Below are 26583 nucleotides of genomic sequence, written 5' to 3'. Positions count from 1 at the left end.
CAGATCGGAAGGGTATTTTTTTATAAGAAGTGGGTTAAATAATCTGGTCTGTGGACCTTGTCCTCAAAGGACGAATTAATTACTAGCGATGGCAAATGTTGTTATTTTGGTTAGATAGCACGTACAGCAGAGGTCACAAGTGAATAAAGCTCAGGTTGCATCACATTTCTTTCATATCGCTATGGAGTATTGACATGTTTACAGCTTAGCTTTTTGCTCCTGAATCCAGCAATACAACACTACGGATCTGCGTTGGGTTTTATATGACTCCAGTCGTATATATGACCCCTGTTCAGTGCGTTACCCTCCACAGAAAGAAGAAAAGTAGAGGGCCGACTACACCTCCCAAGATCCCAAGCTGACAGGTGGTACGAGCAGTCACAGGCTTGCTGGGTCCGTCCTAATTTCTCCCGGGCTGCAAGAGCCCGGTGCTGAAATTGTTTAAATGAAACTCAGCTCAACGGGAACGGAAGCCAGAGTCTCCATCCTGGAACAGCAATAATAGTTGCACACAAAGCGGTGGCTTTTTTAAATTATTATTATTATTATTATTATTATTATTATTATTATTTGAGAGGGGAAGAAGCCGAGAGAAGTCCCAGCGCAGTCCCGGTCCTTCAATAATCAGTGTGACGGGTTGAGGAGAGAGATCCGGCCGCCTGCTCTCCTCTTATGGAGGCGGACGGGTCCGGGCATGGAGGAAGGGGGGGGTGAAAGTTCACCAAAGACATGACAATATCAGGTGACAATGTGTGGAGGAGCTGCCGGAGTCCTCGGGCAGCTTAACTCTGGAAAACCCCCGTTATGACGAGCGAAACGACCCCGATGTACGTCGAAGAAGACAACCGAGAGGACGAGGCGACATACTACTACGACGACGATGACGATCTCGACGCCTTCACGGACGGGGAACTTGGTAGTAGCTGCGATGAAGGGGGTAGGACACTTTTTTTTTTCCCACAACTTCCTAAGGTCATACAAAACATTTTAAGATAACGACACGAGCGAGCATTGATTATGATAAACATAACGGAGTTTTTTTTTTCTTTCGTTATCTTTGGAAAGTTACATTTTTTTAAAAGAAGAACTCGCTTTAGTTCTGTTACCGTAACCTAAGATATTGGGTAGTCGGTCGTGTCATACAGTACGTGTGGGACCAGACCGCCGCAGGAGAAACGTTGAGCGCTACTATGACGCTACATTTTGCACGCAGGAATGACTTTTGAAGTGCTTGAAGACTGTCCGAGGGCTTGTCCACAGGGGACTGGCGGAAGACAGACTCGCCCCGAACAGCTGCGAAACTACAATTCAGGAGCGCCCTGCCTTCAAATGTTTAAACTGGGGTATCATGATCAAGTATTCCCTTCGTGAATCCCGGTTTGCCGGAATCTGAAAAGAGAAACGACACATTTAAAAAAGCAACCTTTTAAAACATCCCTTAAGTGTGTAGTGTACAGAATACAGTTCATTGGAGTGGTGGCAGCATATCACACACATCTCTCCTCTCACTTTGAAGCCCGTCATCCAAAATACACACCCTGATTGGCTTGTCCCACATTTACACAGGGCTCTCTTGACTCACTTGAGGGGCTCAGGAATTCTTTTGAAATGGATCAATTGTATTACCAGGCTCCGGTCAATGCTACGTGTAGTTCTCCATTCTTTGTATGTGATTAGGATGTGAAATTACTTGTATACAGTATGTGGTGACGTGCCAGTAGATTCCTGATATTTTCAAAACACTGTCGCACACCCAAATAGGATGGAATGGTCTAGTTTTCCCTAAACACTTCATATGCAAACAGAGAGCTGCTTTTGACCAGATTTAACAAAGTACCAGTGTGGAAAGTCAGAAGGACTGCGGCACACCTGGGGGTTCTGATTGGTATTCAACTGGTGCAAAAAGTATAGGGTCACCTGAACAGACTCAGTGAAATGTAGCAAATCAGGGTAAGATTAGAAAACGTTCAGATTTCTGTCCATTTTTGTCCATTCAGTCATAAGCATTTCCAAAAATATATTAATAATAATAATGGTTGCTGCAGTCTTCTGTTCCACTGTCTTGTTGAACATATCTTGAAGCAGTTCCATGTCATCAAGAGACTGGAGGGACCTGTGAATTGATTTTAAAAGTTGCTTTTCTTCTCAGGTACTGTAAATTCAGATTTTCCAAATAATATCGTGCTTCGTTATCATTACTGTATCTTCTCTGAAAAACGGGCCTTTAATCAACACATCACCTTTCTGAGGCTGTATCTTGATGTGGGAGAATGGGATGATATTAAGCCATTTCCCCTAACTGTGTACCACAAAAGCAACACCAGATCTTTGTTTTACAATATTGTACTGCAGGGACATACAGTACACCATTTTGACAGTCCCCTCTCTATACTAGCTGTTCTTGGATCTGAAAATTCCACACATGTGAATGTTGAAATGGCATCAGCACGAAGTTGAAGACTTGGTGCTCTATTAAATTATTTAAACAGCTTAAATTCGCTGTTTTCTCTCCTTAACAGGAATTTCATTAGATTTTTCATGTGACTTTAGTTTAGTTTTTCAGCAGTGCATGTATTTTTGGATTGACCAGTTGCAAATACTCTGTTGCAGTATTGCAGTGTTGCATGTATCTGCACCTTTTTGTGGTTGTACTGTGCTTGCTGTGTCAAGGGGAGATGTTGTTATACTGCAGGTCAGGAATCAGTACACCATAAGCAAAAAATGTCTTCTTTAGAGCTGCCTAGGGAACAAATGTTTGGATTATAAAACCATGCAGTCCATATTACTGTACATTGGCTGGTGTAGCTCAAATTGCCTTCCAAGACTTCCATTGTTAACATTTTTTTCTATCATCATCTTGTTACAGTATTGTTACAGTTGATTATGTGCTTTTCACTGGTTAATGCTTTGATAAGCCTTAAGAGGTTCAAAAGACCAACAATTTAGCCTTATCCAGGCATTTAAGTCTTTTACCGAAAACTAACGTGGTTGATTATCATTTCTAAATTATGTTTTATTAAAACAGGAAACTGGAAAACTGTAACCACTAAGAACACATTGCACCATTAAAAATAAGGAAAGAAACAGACCAAGGAATGGGTAGATGAAGTGATCATATTTTTGGATGTATTATATTCCCTCTAGGGTTTGATGAACCAATGTTCCACGTTACACACCAAGACGCTATTTAAAGAATCAGTGGAAAATAATCAGGTAGTACACCTGATGCTTACATGTCTGAAGTAGCACTAAGAAAGTATCCACAAGTCACAGAAATTGTAGGAAAAAAAACACAAGGACTTTCATCACAACAAGATCTTTGTGCACAGAACACATACAAAATAATACAGCTATTGAACTGCAAATACCTACGTCTCTCTCATCCTAGCGTTAATCCCGCATCAGCAGGGTCCACTTGTCGGCACGCCCGTCTCCATTTGGTGGTTTGAACCAAATCTTTGAGCTGACGTTGCCATTAAATGCGACCGAGAATACTCCAACCGGCGCGTCGCTCCGCCTGCTGTTGGAGTGGGGGAGGAGAACAAAGTAATGTAGCCAATTCATAGAGGGGGATTATTAGGAGGCATGGGAAATTTGGCCAGGACGCCGGGGTTACACCCCTACTCTTTTCGAGAAACACCCTGGGATTTTTAATGACCACAGAGATTGTATAATCTCCAAAAATTAATGGATACAAACTCCAAACACCTGAAGTAGGTAACAGTAGATTATGTCAATTAAGCATTACCAAATAAGTTACACATAAAACAAAACTGGCTTAAAAATTAACTCAGGGCACTTACAATTACATCAATTACACTGTAGGAAGCCAGACAAAATACAGTAGTTCCACAGTTCACCCCTTTGGGCCAACAGAAATGAAATTCTAGATATGTTGTGCTTCCTTTTTTTACAAATGTTTAGTCAGATTACCCTTTCTTTTAAACAACAAACAACAACAACTCTTTGTCACTTTGTTCCCAATAATGATGGTTAAAGTAGTAACTCTGGTATCCTGACGACACTTTTATCCCGAACACAGTTAGCTACTGTAGGTACTCTTGTACTTGCTCACGTGTATAGCAGCTGTATACCGTCTGGGATTTGAAGCTGTTGCCTTCCCATTAGGTAGTGCTGAGTCCTCCCCACTGTTCCACACTTATTCCTCCAATACAAGTTTTCCGGCACAAGGCAGGACAGTCACCCTTTCGGCTCTCTGTCCTGGGAAAGCCTGGGGTGAATAGTAAGCAATGGCTGTTGGATTTTGCTCCAATCTGGAGATGGCGAGTGCCAGAAGAAGACTGACTCTCAGTTGAGAATACGTAATATTCGCCTGCCGTTGTTTTTTATCGTCAGTCCAGACTGGTGACACTTGAGCTGGGATTTGGGATGTTGTAATTTTGGTTTAATTAACTTTATTAGTTAATTTAATTATATTCAATATGGCCACTGAACCAAGACTTTGTGAACATAAAGCCACTGGTAGTTTCTGTAGATGCTGTAGCTGTGATGCGGCCTTTCTTTTGGCACTGTGGATGAACATGGCTGATTTTTTATTAATCCGATCAACATGCTACGTGACACATTTATTGCACAGGCGTTACACTTGAGCCTCTGTCAGTCATTGTGGACATATTTACCTTGATAGTCAGAGGAAAAAATGTAAAAACTTAAATGTAACTTAAACTTAAAATGTAAAAAAAAAAGTATTTTCGTCTTTTAAGATCATTCTTTTTTTTGCATTTTAAGTTACAGTTTTTGTATTGGTCTGCACAGTTTCTATGAAAAAGTAAATCTGTTTTAAAAGGTAATGGAAAATAAAGTATGTTATTGGACAACTGTGCACTGATAAACTCAATTGAGTTTATATAGTGAAAAGTTTTTCACTTTTTTTAAATTAAATCGTCATAATATATTACCAATTAATTCTAAGATAGCTATATGTGACTAAATGCAGTCAAATGATCGCATGCAACTTAATACAATTTTGAAATCCAAAAAATGCTGCAAGCCCTGAGAAATACAGAAGTCTGATGAATCTCCTGTAGTTGCAGTTCTATTCATGGTCCTCATTTAAGATTGGTCAGGGTAGCTACTGTAAATATTCTCAGTTATGCTCTGAGGGGATGTACAGTATGTGCTCATTTCACAAGCTGCTAATGCATTTGGCACTGGAGTATAGATGAGCAAAAGCACATTTAACAGGCTAATATGAGTGTTGTGCTTCTCCTAAATGCAATAACACTGTAGGATCAGAAAGAATTAAAACATGCTTTTTTGCAAAAGCATTAACAGTTAGCAGATCTGCTTTAAAAAGTCTCACAGTGAAGCTGAATGTCGCTTAATGAGCACAGTCTATACTTGGCTTTGAAAAATTGCGGCACTGTAGAGTATTTTGAAATAACCATGTGATAAAATTAAACTAGACTTGTTTACATCTCACTTATATGTTCCTGTGAAAGAAGAAAAAGAAGAGGTTGTTTGTCTCACGTTAAGCTGATCTATTTGAGGGCTTTAAGATCTTCTTTCTCAGACTTGAAGCTGCTGTCTAATTCCAAAAAAAGGTTTTTAGGAGTTATGTTGTAAAATGGCCCAGCACTGTATTTCCCAGTACCCTGGCATGCTTTCTAGCCTGGGAGCAGAAACAAAGGGTGGATTTAAAAAAAAACATTATATACTATTTATAGATTAGGAATCTGGCAGAATTCCTGTTTGTTCAATGCTGCAATATATTCCACTTAATTCTCCAGGTCACAGTTTTTAAATTGATCTAAGCATGTGATTGGAGGAACATAGAACTCACTGCGTTGCTGAATGGCATTGCAATGTACTGTATGCATTATTATGGAACAGGTAAATGTGAATTATATGCTGAAAAATAGGAAAATGCAGCGTTTCTGGCTGGAGCTCCTGCTCTGGGTGTAAGGGGTCTTGTTAGAGAAATATGCTCTGAGGCAAATCCTGCATTAAAAATGCTGGATGATGTCGGCCTGGGCCCAGGGGGCACCCACTGTCTCGCGGACTGGGACAGGGGTCTCTCTTCCTGTGAAAGGGGAAGTTGAGAGGGTATTACAAGATTAGTGTTGTTTTGTCTGAGTTGTTTTTTGTCCTTACCTGTCCTGAGAAACAGAGCTTGGACAGGAGAGCCCTGACAAGGCTGGTAATAAAAGGAAGATGTTGTGGAGCTGCTTGCGGTACAAAGCTCTTGGCTTCTCCGTTGGGACAGCCGGTGTGTGGGAGCTAAAGGAGGAATAACAGTCTTTCAGCCTGGAAGTAACCTTTACATGTTCCTTCGCTGCCAACACAAGTATGACGCAGATCTCCGCTCCTACGTCTTGTGACTGTTTTCGTTCGTTGGGCTTTTATCCAAAGTAACTTACATACCCAACTAAAATGTAAGTTGCACAAAGACAAGGAAGTACCTTGCTCATGGATACAACATCAGCTTTCCTAGCTGGGACCTGAATCCACAACCTTGTGATTATAAACCCACAGTCCTACTTCCTCACTTCCAGATTCTTTCATCGGGAATTTCCTGGCATGGCCTAATGTTTGTTTTTAGCTCTCTTTTCATTAGTCATACAAAGATAAATACTGATCTCACTGTCAGCCTAACACCTGCAGTTTTTAGCAGAACTAATGATGTCAACAGAGAATACAGTGAAAACCCCCCTTTTTTTGTAAAAGCTGTAGTTGTAGAGATAATACAAATCAGATTGTTCACAATTAGGTAAAAAATGCTCTTATGCTTTGAGCACATTATCAGACTGTCTGGACTAAGAATCAAGTTTGTTTTCCCTTTCATCCCCTCAGATAATCTTTTCATGATCACTGTAGTAACATTTGTACTTGCAGTGGAGAGATCAAGACCATGTGTGTGTCATCATGGGGGTGTAGTTGTCAGAGCACGTGCTTCCTGAGAGCATTGTGAGCCCTGAGCACCACTGAGACAGCTAAAGGGTTGAAGCAGCAGGTGTCCATCAGGCATTGACAACACTGACTGCTTGCTGTCCCCAGAGTCTCCGCAGTGTGGTGGGATGAGGACCCTCAGGCTGTGTAAATCCCACCCAACACCAGTGGTACAGCCACAGTCCACTACTAACACAGCCCCGATTCAATTTAGTACTGCTCCCTGCACAAGCCTCTTTCAACCACATGTAGGCTGCAGTCATTTTTTGTGTACAAAATTACTAATGACAGGTATAAGGAAACCATCTAGAAAGCAGAGCAGTCTTGAAAAACCCTTCTAGTGTTATTTTATACAGTAGTTAATTAATTTGTTTCATCAATATTTTCTATCTTGGCATTATATTTTTGCAGTGTTTTAAAATGTCATAGAAACTACGGATACCTGCTCTGCTCGGATGACCAGCGTGCCTACTGCTGTTCTCCAGACCTTGTACTGTAGGTCAGCGAGCTTATGACACTAGCTGAAAATTTACCACTGCTCGAGTAATGCTTGGTCTTGCTGAAGTGAGAAGAGTCAAACGTTAGTTTATGTTAGTTATGCACGTCATCCATCCATGCCTTTTCTGACAGCTTTATCCAGTATAGGATTGCAGGAGAGCTGGTGCTTAACCCGGCAAGCAACAGGCTTAAGGCAGGAGGCACACTGGACAGGACATCAGTTCATTATAGGGCAGACACACACACACAGGCAGACACATACACTCACACCAGGACCAGTTTTCCCAGAAGTCATTTAACCCACCAGTGTGTCTTTGACTGTAGGAAGAAACCTGAGCACCCGGGGGAAACCCACGCAAACCTGGGGAGAATGTGCAAACTCCACACAGACAGAGCCTCAGGTCTGCAATTGAAACCGGGACCCCAGCACTGTGAGGCAGCAGTGCTCACCACTGCACCAGGGTGCTGCCTATGCAGTTTGTTTGCTTTCAACTAAAATCTAAATCAAGAGACGTTTTTTTTCTTCAAAGCGGCCTTTTCTTGACATGAAGGTGGGGGCCGAACGGGCTCCTCTCTTGCTCTTTCCCGGGGCCCCCCCGTCGATCCTGCTGCTGTCCCACAGCGCGTTCTGAGCCGCCGTGCGGTTGTGTTTCAGTGCTGGGGCTCGGCGACCCCTTCAGCAGCGAGGTGAAGCCCCGCATCCTGCTGATGGGGCTGAGGCGCAGCGGCAAGTCCTCCATCCAGAAGGTGGTCTTCCACAAGATGTCCCCCAACGAGACGCTGTTCCTGGAGAGCACCAACAAGATCTGCAGGGAGGACGTGTCCAACAGCTCCTTCGTCAGCTTCCAGATCTGGGACTTCCCGGGCCAGATCGACTTCTTCGACCCCACCTTCGACTACGAGATGATCTTCCGGGGGACGGGGGCGCTCATTTTCGTCATCGACTCCCAGGTCAGGCTCCTCCAGAGGGGGCCGCGCGGGCCCTGTTAGCGCGTGTCTTGAGTTTCTGCCATGATGCTAACGTTACGGTACTTTCACAAGGTAACCAGAGCACATGAGAGTGTTTTTAATTCTGACGCAGACTAAATATCATCTGTTCATTTCATCTTCAGAATCTGAGCCAGTCCTCCCTTGTTTTCTTTTTGACCGAACCGTTCCTTAAATTGTTTATTGGCGGCAAATAAATTAGATTACCTCTCGTGTAACGTGATACTTTCTTGGCTCGGTAGCGATCAAGATGATCATTCTGTTGAATGACATTGAAATACTGTAGCACCGCAAATGTTATGTAGCAGTTGGACTCGGGAAAATTCATGATTTTCAGCCACATGTCCCAGTGCTGACCACAGTGAAAGAACAGTTGTGTCTGTATTCTGGAGTTTCGCTAGCTGCACTGGCGCAGACATACTGTAAAAGGCTCATGGGAAATCATTTGATGTGGCTGTCGAAGTCCTCGAGGGGAGTTGGGTTAAATGTCGGTACTACTCACCTGTTTACCTCGGTGTTCTTAAAGCATGAAGCTATGCCATTGTGCCCTGGGCTGTGTTTTGAACAGGCCCTATCACATTTCTGTCTAGTAAATTAAATAGAATCTGAACTGATAGCATTTTAGAAGAAAGCGAAATACTATACGTGCATAACGCAACCTCACAAGTTAAAAAAAACCTACTTCTGATGGCAAAAAACGACACTGCCATTGTGTACCAAATCTTGTTCTTAAGTACCGATTAACCTTTTTATGTCAAGAGGCATTCACAAGATAAGAAAGCTTATCATAATTCTTTTTTGTCCTTTTTTGCCAAATGTCTGAAATGTGTTTTTGTCCCAGTCAATCCCTGCAAGTTTGGTTTTCCATGTTCTTGTACAGGACGACTACGTGGAAGCTCTGAACAGGCTTCATCTTACCGTGACCAGAGCCTACAAAGTCAATCCTGACATCAACTTCGAAGTCTTCATTCATAAGGTGGACGGGCTGTCAGATGATCACAAGATCGAAAAGCAGAGGGATATTCACAAGCGGGCCAATGACGATCTGATAGATGCTGCTCTAGAAAGAATACATTTAAGGTAGAGTATTTTTTTATGAACGTTCATATGAAGCAAGTGGTTGGGTAGCACTAGAAACTGAAGTTTGGTTCTCTTCCCTGTTCTGAGGAGACGCCTCCAGAGGTGAAGAGAAAGATGTGTGGTTTTTATTAGCTCAGTTGTTCCTGGGCAGTGACGATAAGCCGTCTACACCATGCGTTTTGCAGTCGTTTCTTGATTTTTTTTTTGTAAACGGAGCCATTTTGGACCTTACGCGAGGTACGCTAAATGAAGTAACACATGATTTATGAGCGAGTGTGCGAGGAACACAAGGCTGACAGCCAGCACCCGTTCTGTCTCTTCCTTCCCACGGCACACCGCCCTCGTTTCCGACACGCTCATACTCGTCACCGGCCCGGGGACACGATTCATTTGGGGAACAAAGCGAATTTCAGGGTGTACTCCGAGTTGGCCCCGAAGAGCGCAGCCGTCCCCTCCTGGCAGGAGCTGACTGGCGGGGAAACACGGAGCTCCTGCTCCCACGCTCTCGGAGTTTCTCTTCTTTCGGGGTTTATTTTATGTCCGTCAAACGTGAAGAATTGAAGTACTGTAGCCCACGCAAGCAATTCCCACGTAAACAGCCCTAGAGCATCTTGTACTGTATGTGTTTCTACGCCAAATGTGCAGTGTGACACCTTGGTTACTCCAAATATACATACATGCAAGTAAACGATAGTTCGTTCATTTTTTGTTTCAAAAGTGACGTTTCCAAAATTATGCGTTATACCCGTAAATGTCTGAAGGCACACTGGTTCAAAAACGTTGGTCTATATAAAAGATAATTAAACAGTACATCATGTGTTTGTCCCTATTTCTTCCCCATTTCTTTATGATTAAACAGATATGTACATTAATTTCCCAAAATATTATACTGTATCAGTAACATTTGAAAATAACTTCAGTAATAATAATTATTCATATTATTAATTCTCACAACACAGTTTTTCTTTCGCCTTATCAATATTCATCTGATTTATTTCTTGAATTATCTGGTATTGTTTTTTGCAAACCCTCAAGAAGAATACATGCATCTGCCATCCAGAGAGAAACTGAACAGAATTTCCCTTTTGTAAAATAATACGGCAGTTCTAATGTAACACTTTAAGAAAATAAAAAAGAAGTGTGTTACATAACTACTCGCAGTTTCTGCTCCTTCTTATTATTGTCACTTTTGGGAATAAGCTTTTGTGGTTTGTTTCTGGGAATAACATGGTGCTAAATCTAATCTGACATCTTTCTGCCTCCAGCTTTTATCTGACTAGCATTTATGATCACTCCATATTTGAGGCCTTCAGCAAAGTGGTGCAGAAACTCATCCCACAGCTTCCTACACTGGAGAATCTGCTGAACATTTTTATTTCTGTAAGTAGAACCTGACAGAGTGCAAAGTTATAAATAATGGCAACAGAAACTCATGCACTTAGAGAGGAATAAAATCTGACATGTCAGCCATGTTTCTCCAGTGCTAAACACTTGCATGTACTGTAGTTGGGCTGTAGGCACTATGGGGAGTATTGACAGTTACCCAGTAAGTGCAGAGAAGTGTTTGATTGGCTGGAAGAACGCTCTTGCATACTGTACATCTTCACTAGGTTCAAGAGTTGAACAATCTTTTTCTTTAGAAATAGAATAAATATTAAGCAATGACACAGGCATTCCTGCAGTGTTTATCATAGCAATAATAGGTATTTACTAGTACACGGTGCCTTGCTCTATTGTACTAATCAGACTCTCTTGTTTTTGTGATGGTACTGTATAGATGTGTTATCTGGTGCAGTTTCTTTCATTAACATAGCATCCAGCAGTGAATTAAATAAAAGGCATCACTTACAGAACCACAATGTGGAGAAACAATGATCATTTGAATGGCTATATACTGTAGCTGGATTTTAGTTGATTTGTTTACCGAACAGTGCATTTATAGTACTCTTTCAATTTAACATTTCAGTACTTCAAAGAGTGTAGAAGAGGCTTAGAGGTTAATCTCCAATTATGGTTTTAAATCTAAATTGCACATTAACTAGCTTTCTCGCCATGCTCATATTTTTAAAAACCACAAAATACTGGCGAACATTCAAATCCAAACATATCAATTTTAGGCATTTTGAACAGAAAAGGATTTTAAAAACTGTTTTATATTTACGGGGCAAAAAAACTAGGTAATGTTTTGTCTACTAAATGTTTCCTTACACATTATTTTTTCAAAAACACCCAAGTGTTCAAGACTCGTGTGTGAATTGTATGGTAATACACGTGTCAGGAGCACATTATTGCCTGGTGTGGCGGGGGATTACAGTATGTACTGTGGTGCTTCCCCTCCTGGTCCGGGAGCACTCCTTTGTCTTTCATTCCAGCTGGACTTTGCCATTGTTTTTTTCTGGGTGGGTCAGAGAGTAGCATGAAAGCTGTACCAGGTGCTGGGATGAAGCTGATAGTTTCAGTGCCTTGCTGGAATTTCACCAGTGGGCCCGTGCCACGCCAACACAGCTGACTGAGATGATGCTCGACAGCCCTTCCCACCCGTATATGTGCATCATCAATTGAAAACAGAGCTGATCAGTAAGCTACTCTGTAGGTGAACAACAATTGTAGGCCAAGCTAGAAACAACTTCCCACTCACTACATGTCTTAATATGGCAGACATAAGGCAGATTATAAGAGGAAATCCTGCAAAACTGTTGATCAATCATTTGGTTCACTTAGGGGGTTAATAGGCAGAGTAGGAGCTCAGAAGACTTAAGTGAACTGGCAGTACCTGGTCTGGGAAGAGCTGCTCTACAGGAACATGCATACGCTACACACCAGTAGAGCTGCAAGGCACTGTTTAGACAGCAGGTGGAAGCAGAAAGCAAAGCAAAGTCATGCTTCACCTTCATGCGTAACATTTCAACCCCACTGACAAGAGATCAAACTTTAAAGCATATGATGCCGTAATCTAGCAATAGGAGATTAAAACAGTAAAGCCTCCACTATCCCTTCTTCCCCCGTTCAGACTAATGTTTCACATCTGAGTTCGGGTCAAAACAATCTTAGTGCTCATTTTAAATTCCCCAGAGTAGTTTGTTTTAAACTCATCAGATACTGTATGTGTGTATGAAGAATGTGCATAGTACTGTGAGTTTGCACTGTACATGTGAAAATGGGGGGAATATGATCTCCATTTGGAATAATAATAATATTATTATTGTTATTATTATTATTAATTTCTTACACACTTATAAAGCTCTTCTCTGGACACTCTACTCAAAGCACTTTACAGGTAATCTGGACTCCCCTCCACCACTGTCTGAACAGCCAAAATGCTCCAATATGCTCCCCCCACATCAGCTCTCAGTGGGGAGAAGAACAGAGTAACGAAGCCAGTTCATGGATGGTATACATATTAATTGTGTATACTTGACTGTTGTTTTCTTGATTCTTACTGATACATGTGTTTAGATTTGGTGTGGTATTTTGTGAAGCGGATGCAGGGTGTGAAGTATATTATTGTATCGTATGGAACTGCAAAGGGAGATGCCAGCTAATTCTATGTCAAAATATTGACAGATGCAAGAACCAATATTTGAATTTATCCTAAAATGTTTAACATTGCTGGGGGCGGGTGTATGAGTTACCACTAGAACTTGCCCAAGGAGGACAAATTACAAGATGGGCAAACAAATTTCGGACTAGAAATAATTCGATTTTTTAGTCCCATATGAACTGCATGGATCCAGAATTGTACAGAAATGAAGCACTAGCTGAATATCCACCCTCTTATCCATAAACATTGTAGCCAGCTGTTCTAACCTTTGAGGTAGTGTTGTGATATGGGCCAGTCGCACTGGGGAGAAGAGCAGCAAAGCAAATGTCCTCGTAGCCTGAGCTGGATTTAGAAGGAGGCATACAGATGTGAAAGGCTTTTAAGGTCATTGAATTAAAGTGCCATTGCATTTACCCCCCCCCCCCACACACACACACACACACACACACACACACACTACTCCTCAGTTTTATATTTTAAAAAAGATTGGGTCACCATATGTGGCAAAAAGAAAATACCATATGTGTGTAGTATAGCAGACACTGAAAAAACATCAATTGAGAGATATTTCCCCTTAAAGTAGGGTACATTTGGATGTCTGTGATTCGGTAATCAATCTGATATTTTAGTAAGAGAACTGGTACTCAGTGTAAGAGCACAAGAGTGTGTACTAATAAGCGGTGGCTATTTGTCACATGTAGCCCGTCTGGTTGTTCAGAGCTGATTGATCTGTAGATCTCAATGATTCGCTTCTTGAAAGAAGCCAGGGTATCGACTTCAAGTGTAACAATTAAGTAAAAGCACTTATAATGTGTAAATTTATGCAGACTGAATAGTTAACTCTGTTAGCAGATTTGATGATGACAGGTTTCTTCAATTCAGGGTCCCCATTCTAAACATGTTTCTTATATGAAATAGTGAAAGATTTGGCCAGGCTTTGCCTTCTCAAATGCAAACTGGCTTCTAAAAAGTAAAAATATTTTACTTATATATATACTAACAAAACCTGAGTAGCACATTTTTTAGTTAATCAGTGTTCAAGTATACAGTATGTATAGATTGCACTTGTTCAATAAATGCCTCTATTTAACTCATGTTTTCCTTTGCAGAATTCTGGGATTGAAAAGGCATTTCTTTTTGATGTTGTCAGTAAAATCTACATCGCAACAGACAGCACACCAGTGGACATGCAGACGTATGAGCTGTGCTGTGACATGATCGACGTGGTCATTGATATCTCTTGCATATATGGGTGAGTTGCATGTGCAGACATGTCTACAGCACCTTTACCAGTGGTTCTGGGTGTCATAAGTGTCACCGTCAACTTTTTGTGCCTCGATGCATTCATCCTCTCCTCATTCATCCTCCTAAGGACAGCTGTGACGTACTGTATTTGCTACTGTATGTGTAAACATTGGGACATAGAATGGTTATAAATCAGAGGGGGCAGATTGGCCCATTAAGCCCATTTCGTATTTATTAGCTAAATAATCTAAGGTTCTCATCCAGCAGTTTCTTGAATGACGCTGGATGTTCTGTGGATTCTTTCATTGGTTCATTTTTTAGACAAGTACTCCCGGAGAGTGTCGTGGTGGCAGCAGGCCAGACTCTGCTTTCCCCAGCAGCAGTCATTGCTGCCATTAAGGAAAAACAAATATTTCCTGTGTTTCCTGTGTTTTCTCGTAATTACAAGAAAATTATCTTAGTATTACGAGATAGGACATCCTCCCGTGCCTTATGTGATAGTCGCGCAATGGTGCAATTGTCATACAATACCTACTGTATATTATCATTCGCTGACTTTCAGTTTTAAGCAGTGGAAGCGATCGCACGATACATCCTTTCTTGCCAAAGGATACGTGTGAGTGTTCTCATCGTTATAATGATTCTGTTCTCATTTGAAATACAAATTTCATTAAATAACAGTTCATTATGACTAAACCCCAGTGGAGAACAATACTGTGCAGATTCTACAGCATTGGAATTGTCATGAACACTAAAGTTTCAGCTGAGCTATTGTTAGCTTCTTCTACCTGACATCATGTTCAGGTGACACCTGGAGAAGGCTCAGGAACCGGTGTTTTTCTCAGCAGGGAATAAACCTTGACTTGTTCCTTTGCAGCCTCCACATGCTGATGCAGCTCCCTGCTTGAACTGCTGTAGGTTGTTTATACACTCAAATGATCATTGCTATTGCAGAATTCTGGGATAGTTTAGCATCTTGTAATTCCAATATAATTTCCTGTTTCTTAATTATGAGATATCACATTAAATATATTTTCCTTGATAGCAGCATTGCCCTTACATACTACATAGCTTAATGTTGTGTTAGTGTTTTTTGTCCAGAAGATAAAAGCCATGTCACCATAAACACCTGAGACTTTTTCATAAGTAGCCTCTTCTCATTTGGCTGTTCCTATTTTGTATGTATAGCACATGGTAAGATTGCAAAAAGCAGTATCAGATCAGATGAGACATTAAATGATTCTTGAATGAATTTATTGGGTAAATTTAAATTTAAGCATTACTGGGTAATATTGATTTGGACTTGCAGGTGAGTAAAATAAGCTTATGCCAAAATTGCAGTTTTCTAAATGAGAAACAAGTGTATTTCTGTAGGAAATAAGTGCAGACTCTTAATACATTGGTACCTATGGTTAAATTCACCTTAGGAAGAGCCATAAGGACATTTATAGACAAGGAGGAGTCCATTTGGTATCTAGTAGTTAATTGATCCAAGGATCTCGTCAGCCATTTCCTGAAAGTAACCAGGGTACCAGCTTCAACCAACATGGCTGGGTAGCTGGTTCCACTCCTACACTCCTGCCCCCTGTTCTCTGTATTAAATGCAATTCTACAAGTCAGTACCTTACTAGTTACTAGTTAGTTACAAAAACAATAAATAGCATTTTATTTTTGTTTGTGAGGTCTTATTTACTATTTCAAAAAAATTGTAATTGGGTCTGAAAATGTGAGGGAAAAGTCATTTGTGAGGTGGTATTTAGACCTATTAAGTGTACGTCTCATTTTGCTTTTGGATTCATTTTGACTGAACTCTTGTCGAGGCCAGCAGAAAGAACCCTCCCTGTATGTAAAAATAAAATCTCTTTGGGATTGCATAAGAGAGATGATATTATTTTGTCTGCAGAAGATACTTTCCGGTAAGGCGGGCAGACGGGCTCCGCTTGGGAAGTGGTGTTCCGCAGGGATGCTCCTGTAGCTGCTGGGAGCAGGAACGCGGGGAGATGGGGGCGTCACCGGTGGCACCACAGCTGGCCGGTAGCAGAGGCTGTGAGAGCAGAAGGGCCGGGTCAGCAGTGTCCACATCAGGATACAGATCTGATTTTCGAAGGAACATGACCTCAAAAAACCCAACCAGAGAGCAGCAAGAAAGTGGCCGTATGCAGCACCAGCTACGTAGTGAAATGAGAATGTCCTGCACAGAGCACATGATTAAAATTATGAAGCTTATACAGTGCCTTTAATTGTAGAATACCTTCATTATAACATTGCAAAACCAACCCATACGGTGCAGGCAGTAGGAATTTAATCATGTGTCTAAATGTAGTTGTGCGTGAAATGGGTTTGTTACCGCAGGGTCTCTTTTGAGAGTTAAAACACAAAATCTTAAAGACGGGTCTTATACAGGATCTAATACATTTACTCCTCAGAATACTAGGAAGCCGCAGTCAAATGAACAAACTCTCTCCCTTTCCCTGGCCAGAACTGCCCGTATCTCAAACCTTGTAAAGCCTGGCTCAGCCGGTGGGCCGTTCCACCCCATCACTCACACACCGTTACATATTCGGACAACATAAGAAAGCTTGCATGCAGGAGGGCACTGTGCATAACGCAAGCCAGGGTATCAGCTTCGACAGCACAGGTATGGTATATTCCTCTAGACTCCTACAACTGCTGTTGCTTAAAAGTTTTTCTTTTGGAGAGATACTGTCCACCTAACATAAGGAGAATCTTTATGTAAAATCGAGCCTTTAGGCACCTACTTGTAAAAGATCAAATCAAAATGGTAGCTCGTACCTCGCCCTTACCCACTGATTATTTGTTTATTTTCATAAATGCAATATCAGTTATTGGTTCATCTTTGTCCCATCACAAAGCTAGTGTCTCCACTGTGTACAGTAGGTGCTATGCGCATACAGTACAGCCATTTTTTTCCTTAACAAAACTTAACAAATCAAGTGAAAAAACAAAAATGAACTGCGTCCGCATGAATAACTTCCAAGAAGTTATTCCAAGCTTTTCTCCGATTATGTAGAAAATAGCTTGCCAACACTCTTCATCTATTGGATAGACAATGCTTGATACAGTTTGAAAACCTACAGTATTACAGAATCACCTGGTTACATGCGTTTCTCCTATACTGTTAATATTTGCCTCAAAGTGGACAGGACTCTACCAGCTTTGCCTGACGGGATGGTGTCATTTTGGAAAACATTCTCCAGTACTCCAGTGATGGGTTTATTGTGGTGATAGCTGATGGCCTGCAGTTCTCGAGTAAGTCAGACACAAACCTCCCAATCCCTGCTGATGAGATACATCCCCATAACCACTACATACGTCTTGTCACCTTTCACTTCTGGACATGAACAGACTTCAGGTCGTTGTAGCAAAGGGATTGAATACATATGCAATTAAGAGCGTTCTCATTATCATTAAAATACTAATTCACCTGCCAGCTTACATATCAGCATTTTGTAGGTTTATCAATTTGTAGTGGATTGTGTAAATCCTAAATATTAAGTCCTATTTGAAAATCGTCGTGATTGTAAGCTCAGGAAGCACCAACTGTGTTTTGCCTGAGGATGTATGTCAAAAGAATCACAGCCAAAACTATAATGAATTAACACTCCACTGACACAAACAGACAAGAAGCAGGGATGGAACGAGAGGTTTTGGGTTTTGAACAACGCTCTGAAATGGGAGAAGGGGAGTGTTGGTAGCTGTCAGTGAAGGGGTTTCCAGGTACTGTAGGTAGGTGAAGACTTGTGCAGAAAATGTGTGTGTGATTGAAAAGTCTCCTCGCTGTCTCATTCACTTCTGATTCAAGCATCGCTGTTCTTTCCCCGCAGACGTCACTTACTGTGCCCCACTCGTTTGCTTACAAACATGTGTCTGTGGGACCTTCAGCATGATTCTCAAACATCCGTACCAGAGGCAGGAACATTTGTGCTAAACTCCACAGCTGTATCAAAAGACAGGAGACACTGTACTGAAGGTGTACAGCTTGTATTGATTCTGACAGTGACCACGGATGCTACTACTAGTCTGAGACCTTCACTGTAGGCCCTCTGATGACAAATCGCCGTAAGGAATTGATCTGTATCTTGCCTGCAGTAAAATTCAGGTGTACCTGCTACAAATATGATTGACATATCTGCCATTTTTCTGGTAATAATGTGGAAAATCGATTTAGAATTGGTAATTTTCTTTTGATTGTCAGGGTATCTTGATAGGAAAAAGTCCTAGTGCTAGCATAAAATGTGAACTTCTGTTTGCTTCTCGAGTGGTGTTCATTTATCCAGAACCACCTGTGTATTGAATCTTGTAATCAGCTCAGGTCATCCTTTATGTAATATTGGAAAGCGATTAGAATATCAAAATGATGCAGTGAAGTATTTTCATGGATTTATAGAGCAAAACTGGAAAATATTTTTTCTCATTTGAGATTTGTGGAGAAATAAATCTTGGCAGTGATTTTCTTTCTTGCATTTATTTTGGGACCCAAGCTGATATTTTTTCTGCTTAGGACCACTCACAGTTTCTATATCTAATCCCAATCAAAGCACAGATTTTGATTTACTTATTTTTAATGATATCCGTTCATTTCAGAATGATTCAATCTAAATTATGTCAAGCCTAATTTGAAAAATGTGTTAGTTGTTCATAACTGTAATGCAGAAGCATCTGCTTATTTTGTCCAAATGTGTTTATGCAATTGAATCTACCTCCATCATAAAACTGAACCATCTACTCACATGATGGCAGCTTTGTGTTATTAATCTGATTACCCAACAAAAGGGCATCACCATTTAAGATATTAAATGCATCATTAAGTAGACACCCATGCGATACTGCAGCACATATTATTGATGTACTTTGACCTCCAGTAGCAATTTTAAAATAGTGAAAATCCAGAGAGATAAAATATGAATTTAGCTCTTATGCAAACTGGAAATGTCTGGACAGACAAAGGAGTTTATTTGTTTTTAAATACATGTTAGGTGTAATAATTGTTGACCTTCATGTAGAGTAATGTGAGCTGTTATTGTAGTGCTGTTCTCCACCTGGAATTTGAATACTAGTAGTTTACCTGCAGACTGTAAAACCTGAAAAGGGTGTTTCAATGAATAAAGCGAGAGCCGCATACCTTCATGTGTCTGAATTGATACAGTGCAGTAACATGATCATCACCAGCTCATGGCTGGTCACCACTCGTCCATGTTAATGCCAAAGATCAATATAAAGACTGACGTTTGCGTGAAAATTACTACAGCTGAGGTGTGCAGTATGATTCAATATCTGCTTCTGAAGTGCATGGCACAGGCAGTCCCCTGTACTTGATTTTCACAGTTCTCTGTTTTCAGTCTGACAGGGGATGAAATGGCAACTCCTTATGACAAGGAGTCGATGGCAATCATCAGGCTGAACAACACCACGGTCATGTACCTGAAAGAGGTCACCAAGTTCCTGGCTCTGGTGTGTTTCCTCAGAGAGGAGAGCTTTGAAAGGAAAGGTGAGTTTTGTAAAACACTGAATTTCTTTAAACCTGTTTAGGAGTGAGAAAAAAACATTGGCGATATCCCTGAAAATATACGTGTTGAACTCTACAGTCTTGTCTTTGAGACGATATGTGACACTATTACAGTATGTCATGTTTCACAGCCTCGGTAGATTAACTTTTTTCACATGTGTTTTTCTTTGAAAGCAGTTGCCTGAAAGATGAAACACACTCTTCTTCTTGACTTTATAATTAATAATGTAGTAATAATTCTTTGTAACTTATATATTGCTTTTGGGTTCTAAAGGAGAACATACAGTATGTATGTTTACAGACAGTATAGATGGCACCCCAGTTCATCCACCGTTGAAGTGCAGCCCCCACGTGGCCAAGATGCGGCAGCCATCGTGTGCCAGCAGCCACATTACACAGCAGAGCAGGAAGACAACTGAGAAATTCCTTCACCAGTTGAAATACATGGGGGAAGTTTAGGTTAAACAGATTGCAGATAAACCCAGAATATAAGTTAGCCAGGACCCTAGGGTTTACATCTCTACTCTTTCAGACAATCCCATGGGATCTTTGATGACCAGATAATCAGGACCTCAGTTTACGTCTCATCTAACGTACAGCATAGGTCCCCTGCCACCATACTTGGGCATTGGTGTAGTCTGCCAACACCACTTACAGGACAGTTTTCTTTAGAGGTCTCCCAACCCATTAACTTGCAGTGGATACAGCAGATTTTATGAGATTTGACAAGATGAGACTGGAGGGCAGTAATACAGAGAAATTTGCAAGGGGGGGGTGTCATACAAATGGACATTTCCAATTACAAATCCTCCTGAGAGGAGGCCAGGAAACCGCAGTGCAGGGATATATGCATGAGGACGTCCTGTCCCTTGGAGCGCGCAGGCCTGAGGAAGAAGGCTTGTAAGAGGCTTTGGTCTCATGATTTGAAAACTCCTAGATGAAATTACCCACGTCCCCCTGTCTTCCCCCACTTCAGTACTATTTTATAAAAATCTATCCCTAATGTTAGGCCTATATTATAATACCCAGAGATTTTAAAAATTAGAAAAGCTAATTTTATTAGATAAAAACCTTGTTAAGGTTGGCTTGCTTAAAATGTCTCCAGTGTGTGTCGTGTGTGGTGGGAGTAGACATCTGGTTTGTTTGATTTATTGGGGGAGAGGTGATCAAAATGCAGCCCTGAGGGCTCCGGCATTCACATGTTAATAATAAGAACCACAGGATTGCTTTTAATCCTGCTCCACACAAGGGAGACAGTATTTTCCTCTTCATCTAGTTCAGTAATAAGAACTTAAAAAATCGTTTTTTTTCATATAATTTCTTTCCCACCGTACAGTATATTCATGTAAAGAAAAATGGAATACCTCTGTCTCATAAATTTATAAAATCATTTTTCAGTTATCATTTTTCCAGCTAATTGGGGTGCCAAAAAATAACATCTAGTTTAAATCTTATGTACAGTACAGCCTTTCTTTAATGTGAGTAGAAAATACAGTACATGGTGCTCTTTGTTGTTTTAGATAATAGGTGCGGGTGGCATGGTGGAGCAGTAGTTAATCTAGTATTGCTGCCTCTCGGAGCTGAGCAGCTGGGACAGACTCAGAACATCCTTAAAAAATGGAAGTTAAGGGAAACTGTTGGCAGTCAAGGCAAGATCTAGAAGACACAGAAAACTCTCTGACCGAACTGCTTGAAAACGGGTCCGAACTGTGAAGCAGAACCGACAGAGCACTACAAGGGACCTGCAGAAAAATTTAGCTGAGGCAGGAGTAGTTGTCCGCAGGTCCACAGTATATCATTGCTTTCACAAAAATGATCTTCATGGGAGAGTTTTCAGAAGAAATCCTTTCCCATGACCTCTTCATAAGAATTCCATGTACAGGTATATATGGCAGTAAACTCCTCTGCTCTACTGTACTCATCACAAAACCCAATGTCTAAAGTATGCAAAACAAAACCTTGACAAGCTGGGAAGTTCTTGGAACAAAAAGCTGTGGACTGATTCAATGAAAATTGGACTTTTGGCCACCACCACGGAAGATACATTTGGAGAAAAAAGGGTGAAGCGTTTGGAAAGGGAACAGCTTGCCAGCCATTAAGCATGGGGGTGGGTGGATCTGTTATGCTTTGGGGATGTTTGGCAGCCAGTGGCACAGGAAATATTGTGCGGGTAGAAGGAAGAATGGATTCAACTAAACATCAACAAGTCCTAGAAACTGATATCCCAGGGTCAGTGAAGAAACTGGAGCTGGAAAGTGGTCGGATGTTTCAGCAAGACAGCAATCCACAAAATACCCGTAGATTAACCATGAAGTACTTACAGGAATGAAAGGAATGGCCTTCACAGTCCCCAGACTTGAAAAGTATGAAAATCTGTGGGGAGGTCAAAGAAGACCTAAGAATATTTCTGAGCTGGGGTAGAACGGTACAAGGAAGAGTGGGGAAAAAATTCCAAAAGCAAGAACAGAAAACTCTTGGCTGGCTGCAGGAAACGTTTAGAAGCTGTGATTTCACCCCCGTGAAGGTGTTACTAAGTACTGACGGGCTGCCCACATGTTTGCATTTCGCACATACACTGTTTTATGATTTTGAAAATCTACAAAACTGTAAATAAATACTAATTGTGCATTTAAATTTCCAGAAAGATGTTTACATTTGTACCATGCAGAGATTGTGTCAGCTTCTTTTCCCTTACTGTAGAGATCCACTGCTGACACTGACACTGACACTGACAAGCTGACACTGGTGTGAAGAAATTGAGTGGTGAAACCGTAGTCATTAAAAAGTGGTCATACTGTACCTTGTCATAAAGAGTGTCTGTAAACCTGTGGCACCTCAGCTCAGTCTGTTCTTGATTCTTTGATCATTTTAATTCCTTTATGCGAGTTGGATTTTTTCTTGTTGTTTTGTTATTCAAAATATAAACATTGTATTTCAATATGCTGTGTACCCAAGATCATGAGTATATCACTAGATCATTCTAAAATACAATCTAGTATATACTGTTTTACATTTTAAGTTAATATTAATTTATGATCATGTCCAACTACAATGGCCTGGAACTCCAGTGTGTTTTTTGGGCAGCAGAGCCCTCTACCTTCATGATTCCTGTGATCTTGATAACTTTTAATTAGATTAATTATTTTCAATGAAGTTGCCTGTTGCCTGGTATCAAGTTGTCTGTTTTTCTAATCTTAATCAGTGGTACCTGTACAATCTGAGAGACTCTAACCTCAAAGATTGGAGTTGCCCTATATCTAGTCTATATAGTCAAATAGTAGTTCAGGTGGGCAGCTGCGTCAGCAGGCGTAGGCTGCAAAGGAACAAGTAACAGGTTTATTCCATGCTGAAAAAAAGAAGAAAGAGAACACAACGTTTCGGCCGTGGAGCCTTCTTCAGGTGTGACAAGTTGCCCTTCTCACACCTTCTCACACCTGAAGAAGGCTCCACGGCCGAAACGTTGTGTTCTCTTTCTTCTTTTTTTCAGCATGGAATAAACCTCTTACTTGTTCCTATACAGTCAAATATACTGTATACAATGATCTCTCTGATCTGTCTCTTCTCAGGACTGATCGACTACAACTTCCACTGCTTCCGCAAAGCCATCCAGGAGGTGTTCGAGGTCCGGGTGAAGGTGCTGCAGTCCCGGAGGCTTCTGAGCCAGAGAAGAAGGAGTAAGCAGGCCACTCCCAATGGCACTCCAGCACTCCCGCACTGACTGCCTCCCCGTCCGCCAGACGTCCTGGGCACGGGGACGTGCGAAGCCGAGCCCAGGTGCCTGTGGCTGTGGAGCTGCGCCAGGCCCCGAAGGCTCAGCCCAGCACCTTTCCTTTCGCTCCTTTCTCAGGACAATCAGCGGCCGTTGCCAAGTAGGAAATTCGGAAAGCTGCCACCTGGGAACTCGAAAACCTGTCAGGTACTGCCTGCGTCTTAGAATCGAGGACAGAGAAACCAAATCGTCCTCTCTACCCCCGTGTCGGGCTAAACAAGAAGGCAGCCTGACACCTGCAAACCACCTACAGTGCCTGCAGAAGGTCTCCACGCCCTTTCCAGAGTAGCACATCTTGTGGCCTGGCAGCCTGAAATCGAGACGCATTAAAAATCATTTCTTTTACCTTTATTTACACACTGCGACACATTATCCCCGAGTGAAAAACAGGTGCTCAGACACTCTGAAAGGTCATTACAAGTGAAGACTCCAAAGAATAGGCTGGATAAGAGCACACACCCCTGAGTTCGTGGAAGTGGTTGGAGGTCACAGTATGGCCCCACACTTTGTACACTTTGACTATGTACAGCATCATTGGGCTGATCTACTGCAATGTGAACTCACTAGTGCATGTCATATATTGCAGTGGTGTAACATTTAAAATAATGAGATCAATATCGTTTCTTTAAACATTGCAAACCTATAAAGAATTACACTCTTATCATCAGTATGCAAAATACAAAATTATCTGACAATCAGTAGGTTTTATGGGAGAAATAGTTCCTAAAACATTTCAAGATAAATTAATTGAGGCATTTTCCAATGCTAAGTTGTTTGTTAAAAAATATTAAGGGCAATTGCCATACAACTTAAGAGGTAAATTGCAGTCATGGGAAGAAAAAAAATCTATCTGAAACATATGTTTTGTTTTACACGGGTACCGCTGTTAATCACTTGAAAATACACTTGAAAGGATCCAGATCTGTAACAATCTGGCCTGTGAAAAATCTAAAAATTGACATTTAATTGGAGTCCAGAAAAAACAGATTTAAGGTGTTATAGAAATCTTTTTAAAATATATATTTTTTTAATGCTGAATAATGTTGAAAAGATACACGTAGCCCTTTAAAGAGGCTGGTCATGTTGAAAGGTAAAGAGCTACTTTACGACACATTTTCTGTCTGAGGAAAAAGGTGTTTGTTGTTTTTAGAAGTGAAATTGCCAGTTTTTGTTTTACAGCCTGGCTTTACAGCTACCCCCCCAGTACCGAACAGGCAGAATGAGAATATGAACCTGCCGATGCACTGCAAGCCCCACAGCTAGCGCTGAATAGAGCAGGAACAACAGCTAGCAGCAGGTCCCAGCAACAAGGACCTCAGAAGATTAACACTGAAGCCAACTGCACACAGACACCTGGAGGTTTTCAGTCACAGTCGGCTAATGACCTGTCCCATCAGGACCACCTGTGCTCTAGGTAATTGCCTTTAATGGTTGAGCCTCTTTAGAGGCTCTTCTATGTAATAATTTATGTACATTCAGAAATGACAATTATTGTCGATCCCACCAGATTTGCAGTAGTCAGATATGTTTGTTTTTTTAATCCCAGCACACAGGAGAGAACGAGAAGTTCAGGCTCCTAAACTGTCTCCTATGAACTGTCCACTTTCGAGTCTTTTATCGCAGGCAGCACAGCCCCATATGGGAGTGGAGGTTCAGCTTTCTTGATTGCAAGAAAGGAGCAATCCTCATGCCTGGAGTCCACCCAGGAGGACAAGGGGATGCTGTGTCATCGAGAAACAGAGAGAGCCCTGGCAAACTAATCTCTCCCAGCCCTCCATCACAGTAGGCTAGTGATATGACCCAGACTTGAACCCTCACTTGGCTGAGTGCCTTTATCAGTTGAGCCACTCAGGAGTCCCAAGGCTCTAGTATTGGTGCGGTGGCTCTGTGGATAAGGATCTGCACCTGTGGCTGGAAGGCTGCTGGTTCGTATCCCGCAGCCGGCAGAGGAATCCTACTCCGTTGGGCCCCTGAGCAAGGCCCTTTACCCCAGCTACTCCAGGGGCGCTGTATAAATGGCTGACCCTGCGCTCTGACCCCAAGCTTCTCTCTCCCTGTCTGTGTGTCTCATGGAGAGCAAGTTGGGGCAAGCAAAAAAGACAAATTTCTAAAACAAGAAATTTTATATGGCTAATAAAGTGATCTTATCTTAATAAAGTAATCTTTACAAAAAACCAAACCAACCACAGCAGGTGAGCAGGACCTGTGAAAGGTACCAAGGTGCCAAAGGTAGATAATGTTAAAATCAAAATAAGCCATATCATGCTTTTACGTCTCGTGTTTGCGGTCTATAAGAACACATACTGTACATGCCGCTGTACAGTAAGCTTTGTGAGTACTGATGTACGTTCATGGTGATCTGTAGTTTGCAGATGAGAGACTTATAGAATATGAAGTGAAAAAACAGTAATTGCCATTGTCAATTGCAGCTCAAGGGCAGCTATAGCTTCAACACCAGATCACTCTAGGAGTATACAATACTGTATATCTCCACAGCATGGGGTACTGTGCAGAGTTAGATTAAAACATGCAAACTGTATTTGCATATTGCACCCTCCATGTAAAAGCATTGTAGGGCACAGTAGAAATTGAAACTCATAACATAAATAAATGCAAATCCGGTTAAAGGACATTTCACTATTCAAAGAGAAACGTGACTGTCGATCTTACTACCGAATGGGCTAGATGGAAGGACTGGCCTGCTCTCGTATGTAACCTTTCATATCACCCAGCGTTGCAGCATTTCTGGTCTTGAGTGGGAGAGGGTTGCTGAAACAGGGATCAAAAGAGCCAGATGCTGTGATTCCAGCCAGCAGAAGTTGGTATCTAGATGTAAGCAGCAACAGCAAAACAAAACACTCCTCTCTCTCGACAGTGCTGTTTCTTTGACTACCTTTTTGCTTTTTTCCCATGTATTGTTCAGAAGAGTCCTGATTTTAAATACTAAGCCAGGGCTCAGGCACTCTCCCATACAGGAATTTTTAATTGAAATGTTTTTGTAAATGATAATAAAGTGACTATCCCTGG

General features: G+C 41.4%; 1 protein-coding gene across 5 annotated transcripts; it reads left to right on the top strand.

Annotated features, from left to right (window-relative positions):
- Positions 1-547: 547 nt before the first annotated feature.
- On the top strand, positions 548-26583 carry rragd (ras-related GTP binding D). 5 transcript variants are annotated; one of them, XM_088908971.1, is made up of 9 exons: positions 566-937; positions 8063-8358; positions 9275-9474; positions 10740-10854; positions 14125-14267; positions 19621-19769; positions 23354-23461; positions 23635-23703; positions 24736-26583. In XM_088908971.1, the coding sequence occupies exons 1-8, from the start codon at positions 805-807 to the stop codon at positions 23658-23660; spliced, it is 1170 nt and encodes a 389-aa protein (XP_088765097.1). In that variant the 5' UTR covers positions 566-804; the 3' UTR covers positions 23661-23703; positions 24736-26583. The 5 variants fall into 5 exon arrangements, 4 of the variants coding, with proteins under 4 accessions (XP_088765068.1, XP_088765097.1, XP_088765088.1 ...); XM_088908962.1 differs by having other exon boundaries at positions 23635-26583; XR_016086599.1 differs by lacking the exons at positions 19621-19769; positions 23354-23461; positions 23635-23703; positions 24736-26583 and adding exons at positions 16164-16898; positions 17418-18759 and having other exon boundaries at positions 548-937.

The sequence above is a fragment of the Atractosteus spatula genome, chromosome 2 (genome assembly GCF_055471065.1).
Source record: "Atractosteus spatula isolate fAtrSpa1 chromosome 2, fAtrSpa1.hap1, whole genome shotgun sequence".
NCBI classification, from domain to species: Eukaryota; Metazoa; Chordata; class Actinopteri; order Semionotiformes; family Lepisosteidae; genus Atractosteus; species Atractosteus spatula.
This window is presented reverse-complemented; position numbering and strand designations above follow the sequence as displayed.

Bases quoted from the DNA above. Each gene is read 5' to 3' on its own strand.
- rragd (XM_088908942.1), top strand. From the start codon at position 805: ATGACGAGCGAAACGACCCCGATGTACGTCGAAGAAGACAACCGAGAG. The intron at 9,475-10,739 runs GTAGAGTATTTT...TTCTGCCTCCAG, and splicing joins CTAGAAAGAATACATTTAAG to CTTTTATCTGACTAGCATTT. The intron at 10,855-14,124 runs GTAAGTAGAACC...TTTCCTTTGCAG, and splicing joins TGCTGAACATTTTTATTTCT to AATTCTGGGATTGAAAAGGC.